The 8,660-nt window shown below is 39.8% G+C and overlaps 1 protein-coding gene across 2 annotated transcripts in view; it reads left to right on the top strand.

Moving 5' to 3' along the window:
- The first annotated feature begins 3,099 nt into the window (after window positions 1-3,099).
- LOC122668922 (somatic embryogenesis receptor kinase 2-like) overlaps window positions 3,100-8,660 on the top strand; it is a 37,244-nt gene continuing 31,683 nt past the window's right edge. The window contains exons 1-4 of one of the 2 annotated variants that reach the window (XM_043865500.1): window positions 3,100-3,304; window positions 4,192-4,324; window positions 4,463-4,534; window positions 5,483-5,626. In XM_043865500.1, the coding sequence (XP_043721435.1) occupies window positions 3,217-3,304; window positions 4,192-4,324; window positions 4,463-4,534; window positions 5,483-5,626 (437 nt within the window). In that variant the 5' untranslated portion in view covers window positions 3,100-3,216. The remainder of the gene's footprint in view (window positions 3,305-4,191; window positions 4,325-4,462; window positions 4,535-5,482; window positions 5,627-8,660) is intronic. The other variant, XM_043865499.1, reaches the window with a different exon arrangement.

The following is an 8,660-nucleotide window of genomic DNA, read 5'->3' as shown; positions in this document are numbered from 1 at the left end:
ACCCGATTCAATCTCAAAAAGTTACTTTTTGGGTTTTTTCACTGATATTGTATGGGTGTGGTATTAGTATCGGATGCAACCAATACCGATACATATTGGCCGATATGATGCCGTGTATTAGAACCATGGTTGAGGGTCTCTCTTGATCCTACAGTTCTGTCAGGACTAGAAAATCTTAACAGGAATAAAGATAACTGAGAGAGTCCCAATTATTAATCATTTGTTATTTGCAGATTACATTTTTATTGTCACTATGCAACCCCATGTTAGTCCAAACCTTCCACATGGTTTTTCACTGGTTTTAATAGATATGAGGCCAAAAAATAAACCACTTGTTTTATAATAGGTATATTTGTTTTAGAAGTAAAGATTGAATGGGTAATCTCATGAAAATAAAAATTGGACTGATTGTAAACTAAAATCTATTTTTGTATAATTTTATAGGGAGAAACAACGCTACTTGGTCGCGTGTGGTGCACGGCCCCTACAACTAAACACAGGCTGTGTGAAATAACCATCATGTCCCATGGAAAGATGGAAATTCCTGAGGATGCAACAGTTATTTTGTACGATCCTATGTCTGGGCACAGGGGTGCATTCCCGCACTGTCTCAATTGTATAAAAAACTGTGTTTCTGTGGTTCCTCCATTCAAATGTAGCTGCCCCACCTTTTATCAAAGGCATTCCCATGAATCAACAACCACCAACTTCTCAACCATTTAACAAAGCCTAATGCCAAAAATTAGGACCTTCATGTGGAAAGTATGTGCCAATGGTGTTGCATCAGGGGAAAATTTATTGAAGCGCCAAATGCACAGGGACCCGACTTGTAAAAGGTGCGGGTGTGAAATGGAGACGGCTGATCATATTGTTCTCGGGTGCCCCTTCGCACTGGCGGTGTGGTTCGGCAGTAACCTTTCATTTGTGGTAACTGAGGGTGAGACTCCTACCCTTCCTCGGCTGATCCAGGCCTGGGAACAGTTTCAATTCCCCTCCAAGACTGTAGCCACGGAAGTCTTCAGCCAAGCATCTTTTATCATCTGGCATTTATAGCTCGCAAGGAATGAAGCTGTGATCAGAGATAGTGAATGCTCACCAGAGGCGATCATCGGTAAAGCCCACAAAGCATTCCAGGAATTCAAGGCTTGCAATAGTAGGGGTAGCAATAGTCCTCCTCAGCAGGATCCCACTGACTCTGATAGACTAGCCCACAAGTGGAAACCACCCAGTAATGGGCACCTCAAGCTCAACTGCGATGCTTCCTTGGATCCCTCGGCGCCTAATGGAGGTTTAGGTGCTAATCATTCGCGACGCCTCAGCGACACCTCTTCTGGCGTTCTCAGCCCCTGAGAAATTCTGTGATGTTCTTGTAGGAGAAAGCTTGACATTGCGTGCCGGTCTACAAGCGGCGATGGAACGAGGCTATACAAATCTCGAGGTTGAAGTCGATAACGCTGGCCTGGTGGAACTCCTCAACAATAGCTCTTTACACCCACCCTTAGCAGTTGATAATATTTTGCATGATGTTAGGGACCTATTACAATGTCTCAAGGTTCTCTCTGTGGTTTGTGGTTTGGATTTCTAGGAAAGCAAACTGTGTCGCTGATGTCCTAGCCAAGAAGGCCCTCTCTTTGGTAAACAAGACTGATTGGCCTAGTTCCACCCTTTGGCTCCTGGATTTGTGTCACCGGGATGCTACTGTAACTGCTTACCTTTCCTCTGAATAAAATGACTGTTTACCAAAAAAAAAAAAAAAACAAAGCCTAATGCCATGTGGTGTGAAACTAACTGGTTTGATTGTCACACAGACAGAAAGAACACCCATAGTTTTCATAGCTTTAATTTCATTTGTTTCAAGAGAGCAAGGATTAATTGATGAACCCAAATTCCCTGTAGGTGCAGTTGCTTCAAACCAAGTACTTCCCAAAATCAGATTTTCTGACCTCCAATCCTCATAGTGATTCTTATTAAAAAAAATAAAATCCTCATAGTGATTCTTTGGATTTGGAAGAGTATAAAAGAGCTAAATAAAGTGAGTGAGTGATCTAATCAGGTCTGATAGAACCTGGAACCTCCCACCACTTTCCTCCATTTTTCCTTCGGAGGTGGTCAATGACACCTCCAGATGATAGATTACTCTGTACTGTAAGGAAGATAGGTGATCTCTCAACCTAAATGGCTTATCCATAATTTATTAGTTTTGAAAAGAAAAGGGAAAAAAAAAAAAAACATAACCCCAAGGACCAATTCCCTTGGACTTAGCTTTGAGACCTACCCGTCTGACCAAAGTTCAGAAACTTTACTGGAAATTTGTCCATGAATCACACTACCCACCAAGGTGAGACTGCAGAAGTTGAGCCAGGTCTAAGGCTTGCTTTGTCCAAGCTGCAATCTAGAGAATGAAACATTGTGGCAAGCACTATTGTCCTTTAACTTGGTCACAAGAATCTGGACTGCTTCATCACTAGGGGTTAGACCAGAATACCTCAAGTTTGCATCAGTAAAAGACCTTATCAGAAAGGTCTTGCAACTGTCCTTCCTCTTTATAAAGGAAGAAACATGGATCTGTTGCCTAGGTACTTTGTTGGCTTATGCAAGTCTACAATGCTAGAAACAGCTTGGTTATGAAACAGGATATATTGAATTCTGACCTTATAAACACTCAGATATTGGTCGACGGTTTTAGAAATACAATAAAAACGACAATAATACCCTCGTCTCTAACCTCATACCCTTCTTTCTGTCTTTCTTTCTTTCTTCTTCTTCTTCTTCACCTGCAACTCCACCCGCCCCCGCCCCTCTGCACCTCTGAGTGACCAAACATCGCCGTCCCCACCCCTCTTCTTCTTCTTCCTACTACATCTTCGCGGAGGAAACGCTCTTTTCTTCTCGCCCAGCGAGTCCGACACCAAGCAGAAGGTTTCGAAGTAAGTTTTTTCAGATTTTAAACCATTTCGTTTTATAAGAAATTTGCGGTCAATTGTTCCACTTGGTTCTTATGTATTTTTCCTGCAAATCGAATCTGTTGTAGACTTGTAGTACATGGTCCCATGGATCAAACTGGAGTTCCAAGTTCCAAGTGGTGCTCATTTTTTTTGTCGATTTCCTATCACTACTATGAGCTGGGTTTGTGACTTTAGGGTTTTTCTGGTGCTGAGTTTCAGTGGAATTCGTGGAGATTGATGAAGTAGCTAAGGAGTTTGGAGCTGAAGAGAGATGAAATCCGTGGAGCGATTGACTTCGGTTCTACTCTGGTTGGTTCTGGTGTTTCATCCGTTGACAAAGATATGTGCCAATGAGGAAGGTATGCACCCATATTCTCCCTTTTGCTGATGTTCTCTAAGACTTGGATCTTCTTTTCAGTATTTTCGGGGTGTTAATTTCATGAGAGGAATGTGTTTCAAAGTATTTCACGATTGCTTACTTGAGACTGATTGCTGTTAGATCAAAGAGGACAAGTATATACGAATTTTGGCCGGGGTGTGGCGGTGTTGTTTATTGCAGTTTTCGTGTCTCCCCTACCTCCCCCTCCAAGTTATTTGTTTGATGACCTGTATGAAAAAAGAACTTGAAAATTGGGTAGATTTGGTATTTGGCTGCTGATCTGTTCTGTTGATTTTGTCTCTTTCCTAAATTTCATTGCCATTTCACCAGGTTGGGACTTCAGAAAACTGGTTTGACTTGAATGCTTTGCTGGTACTATAATAAACTCTTGGGGATTGTAGTCGCGGCAGAGATATTAGTAATTGAATACTAAAGTTTCGAGTTGTATTGGCAAGGAATTGAGACCCCAATGGGATTCAGTGCGGTCTCCTCTTGGGTTATGAGTTGGTGAGATTACGGTTCTATTGTGTTTGATGCGTTTTTTTTCTGACAAGTTGTGCTAACTTCATTTAGAAAACGTGTCACTGAGAAATTCACAACAAAATTGCATAAAAAAGTGGGAACTTGTGCTTGTGAATTTCCAGACCTGTCCAAGTATTATTCTATTTGCTTCTTGTGATTCCACATTCTGCTGTTTCTGTGTCCAAGTGGGTTTTGCCTGTAATGTCATTACTGTTTTTGGCAATTGAAGATACTGATGCTTGCTTTCTCATTCTCCAGTCTGTGATTTGTCCTCTGGAGATTTATGAGTTGCTTCTACTGGTTTTCATCTGGAAACTAATATTTGTTGCATTTTATTGTCAACAGGTGATGCTTTGCATGGCCTACGAACAAATTTAGAAGATCCTAATAATGTCCTGCAGAGTTGGGATCCAACCCTTGTCAATCCCTGCACATGGTTTCATGTTACATGCAACAATGACAACAGCGTTGTCAGAGTGTAAGTTGTACTCCTTTTGAGTATCCAATCTTATGTGCTTATTATTTTGTGCTGTTGGGCAGACAACAGTGCTTTCCATTTCTGGTTGACTACCATATGGTAATGATTCTTACTAATGTATTTTTTATTTTTCTTCAGTGATCTAGAGAATGCATCATTGTCTGGTGAACTTGTCCCACAACTTGGTCAACTAAAAAATCTGCAGTACTTGTAAGTCATGCATCCGTTCAGTGAAATTTGTTGGATTTATTTTTTGTTTTATAGGATTAATGCTTGTTCTACATGCCTTACCAAAGGTTTTTCTTCTCTTGCCTCGAATGAATTTGAGTGTTTTTCTTGTTTATGCTTATTTTCATCTTTCTGTAATAGGATACTTGATTCTGCTAGTTTCTGCTTGTGTTCAGTGTTCATAGAAAATTATAGGACTGAGAAACTTATTAGTCAACATAAACATTTATCAGTAGTTCTACCAGATAACAAATCAAGGCGAAAGGTTTCCTGGTCTCTGCAGACTATGTAACCTTACCTGGTGTTCTGGTCTGTGTGATGCATGGAAAGGTGATGTGGCAATTCTGGCTTTTGGATTTAAGAAATGATCTAGAGTGTTGGTGTCAAAATTTTTCCTCAAATTCAATTATTTACTCTCACTCGTATGTCCTCGCATCCCTTAGTGATCCATACCCCTATGGTAGTTTCAGATTTTTCAAAGCTTTATTTTCCCACTTCGTGGACTTCATCAGGCTTAAAGTTGACATGTCAACAGGGAATCGTGGAGTCTACCTGTCCACAAATTCCAGCTCCATCCAACCTTCCACGTGACGGATTGTGTGCATACCAAGTTAGATTACATGGTCTGTGCGGACCAAACCTTTACCCTTTCAATCAATATGATGGATGGGGGTCAGTATGAACTTTAATTTCAGGGGTCCAAGATATACGCTTTCATTACAATTTTGTAGCTTTGCATTGTTCATATGATTGTAATTCAATGCCTCCACGATATTTACATGATTTATACTTGTGAATGTTTTGTTTTATTAACATAACCTGTTATTTGCTTGGAAATTTGGAGATTTTTGTTCTAATACTTTCGTTCTGTGCTATAATAATAGTCCAATTCTTTAAGATGCTTATATATTTGAAGTTTGTTTATGACAGGGAGCTTTATAGTAATAACTTCAGTGGACTTATTCCTATTGACCTTGGGAATCTGACAAATTTGGTGAGCTTGGATCTTTATTTGAACGGCCTCTCTGGTTCCATTCCAGACAGCTTGGGGAAGCTGACAAAGCTGCAGTTCCTGTATGTATCCTTCATCCTAATTCCTCAGCTAATGAATTATTAGTTTGTATTTGCTAGTCCTCTCTTTTTTGAGTTGGCTTTAGTGTTAACTACAGAGATTTTTCCCCCCTTTTTGATTGTTGGCTACAAGGCTTTCCTAGGGAACAGTTAAAAGGTGTTGTGATATATGACATCAAGAATTTAACTGATCATTTCAAGCCAAAGCTATCAAGAGAAACCGTAAACATGATGGAGTCACTTGTTTAAATTATGGAGCAAGGATGGTGTAGTAATTCTAACGCAAATTATGTGAAAACATGCAACTCAACTCAAGCCTTATCCCAACTGAATGGGGTCGGCCACATGGATCCTATTTCTCCAATCAGCTCTATTCAAAGCCATACAAGATTCTATGGGAAAACATGCACTAACTTCCAAAGTCATTCTAGGATTGAATGGTCAACTCAATTTGTTGACAATCTCTGGTACAAGCTTGAGTTTGCATTTTATTTTTCACTCCATCTATTGTCCAAAAAGGGGATTTCTTTGTTGTAAGCGCTAGCTTTTGTTTTATTGCTTTATTCCATTTGCTATAAATTGATTTCCCTCAAAAATTTCAAAAAGCAGAGCATTGAATCTCTTGTGACTGTCATTCAAGCCATGGAGTCCGGATTTAGAACTTTTCTATTGTAGCTTGACCACTCTCCAAGCTCTGTTCCTTTTTCTTTTTGTTTGGGGGGGGGGGGGGGTTGGTTGAACTTGCAGTTCACTGAATCACTCATCTCTCCTCTATCAAGGATCCGTTATCTTGGGGAGGAAATCCTTAATGAATTTTAATAACGATGATTTATTCTTGAATGCAAAGAGGGAGTTGAGTAATCCTTTCCAACTCAATGTTGGAGACTTCACAACTATCTGGACTGTCTTCTTGAACGAGACTTCTGAGATATTGAGGTTCTTATGTTAGATTACAAAGTGGCCAAGGGAAATCCTTTCTTCCAGGTTTCGGTATTTCTCTGCTGTTTGGAGGTATAGGACACAAACTTTTTGATCCCTTTATATCAAGTCTGTCGTGTTGGTGGTTGGAGTTTCCTGAAGGTTTTTACCTATGTGGTTCATGTCTTTGGATTACTCCCTAACCCCTTCGGTTCTGAGACATGACCACTTTCCAGGATTGCAGGGCCCCTAACCCAACCTCTCCTCCTTCCTGCCGGCCCACGCAGATGGGTAGGGTTGTCCCAGTGTGTTCAATTAGTATACACTTTATTCACAATCCATGTAATTAGATGTGGCAGGCTGCCTTAAATACTTTATGCTTGGAATCTCCTTCATGAGTATTGTTGTCGAAGGCTATTTTTCAGACAACTCTCTCTCTCTCTTCATTCTCTTTTGACTCTTGTTAGTTCAATTTCTGGCTCAAGTTGAACTATTTGAACCAGAATGGGTTTCAGGATGATTTGGTCATTTTCAGAGCCCATTCTTCTGTTATAACTCCAACAAGTTGAAGACTTGCTGCCATTTCTCTGGAGATCTAGTGAGACATTTATTCAGTTATTCCTTTTTTGCCGTCTATCCACCAAACCCTTCGCAAAAAGGAAATGTTGGTGCAATCTTGTGATGCCAGGTTTAGTCTAGGATATCTATACCTATAGAACCTTCTCCATATTTGCATGATTAGTAATGCATGGTCCCCTTAGAAATTTTGTCTTGGTGAATATCAGTAACACTTGAGAGATAAACTAACTCAGACTGACTAGCTGATCTTCGTATATTGGTGACCCTGGTGACTGGTTCATTTGTTACAACAATTAGTAGACATTTTTAAATATCAAATACTAAAATATTAAAAATAGAAATATCAGAAAATTTTAAGGAATAAGAAAATTCAAGAATGCTAAATATTTTGCATTGGGCATATGTGTCTTCAAAGTCACAGATTAACATATTTGGGAAGAAGGGAGAAACAAGGAATTCTTGCAGAACAAAATTAAGGTTTGGAATAAGTGAATTTGAAGGAGTGAACATGTTTAGGGAAAAGGAGAGAGAGATGGGGTCTGGGGTTCTGGTCTCAATGGAACAGCTCTCTACTGGTCTCCATGAAACAGCTAACTTGGGATGGGAGCATGCTGGTTTGGTAAGAAAGATGGGGTGGTTCTGTTTCATTTTGTTTTAATATTAAGCTCTTAAAATTCCCAAATTGCTCTTTTGGTTGGCTTATTTTTCTGATCCACTTGTTTCCTTGGACAAGTCAGTGTAATGAGTTCAAAAGTTGTGAGCAACTAGTACTGTGGCATGGTTTGATAAACGTTATGCCAAAGTACCTAGATCGAGCATTAAAAACTCAATTCTCGGGTCTTATTTGGGCTGAGTGGAATCTGCAGGTAGGTGACTTAGTTTTGTCCTTCAAATGAGTTTGTTTAGTGGGCGGGGGTTGCTGTGGTTTTTGTTTATGATTTTGAGAGTGTTAATGTGGTCATTTAAGTAGTGGTCCGTATGTTTGCACTTCATTTAGAATGGGTAGCTGTGTCCTTTTCCTTCTAGTTAGAACTTGTTCATAAGCATTCATTCCTGATTGAGGGGTATGCTCAATGCTGCTATAAGAATGTGGGCCATTATACTTTTTTTCCTCTCTTTTGTCCCTTGAGTTGCTATTCTATTGATTCCAAGCATGGGATTGGATCATTTCCTTCTTTTTCTCCTTTAGTCAATAACATACTATTATTAGAGGAAAACCATTTTGAATTACGATAGAAAAAACTGGAGTACAACTAGTAAGACACCCTCCTGCCCCAAACCCCGAAGGAACTGAGACAAAGAGGAAGACAGCAAAGGAAGTAAGCGAACAAGCTCCACTGTTATAAGCACTATCTCCAGTGTGCCACTAGCAGGTGAAATTGATTGAGTTTTTGAACGTAGTGAACCTATGTCTGAAACCTGGGTAAGATTTTTCTCTCACATCTCATAGTATTCAGATGGAAGGGTAAAAAAGCTAAGGTGTTGGATGTCTTTAAACTTTGGTATACAGGGGATAAAAGTAATAGAAGCGGAGTGGGCA

Source organism: Telopea speciosissima, chromosome 7 (genome assembly GCF_018873765.1).
Source record: "Telopea speciosissima isolate NSW1024214 ecotype Mountain lineage chromosome 7, Tspe_v1, whole genome shotgun sequence".
NCBI classification, from domain to species: domain Eukaryota; kingdom Viridiplantae; phylum Streptophyta; class Magnoliopsida; order Proteales; family Proteaceae; genus Telopea; species Telopea speciosissima.
Note: the sequence above shows the minus strand (reverse complement) of the source record. Positions and strands in the feature narration are given on the sequence as shown.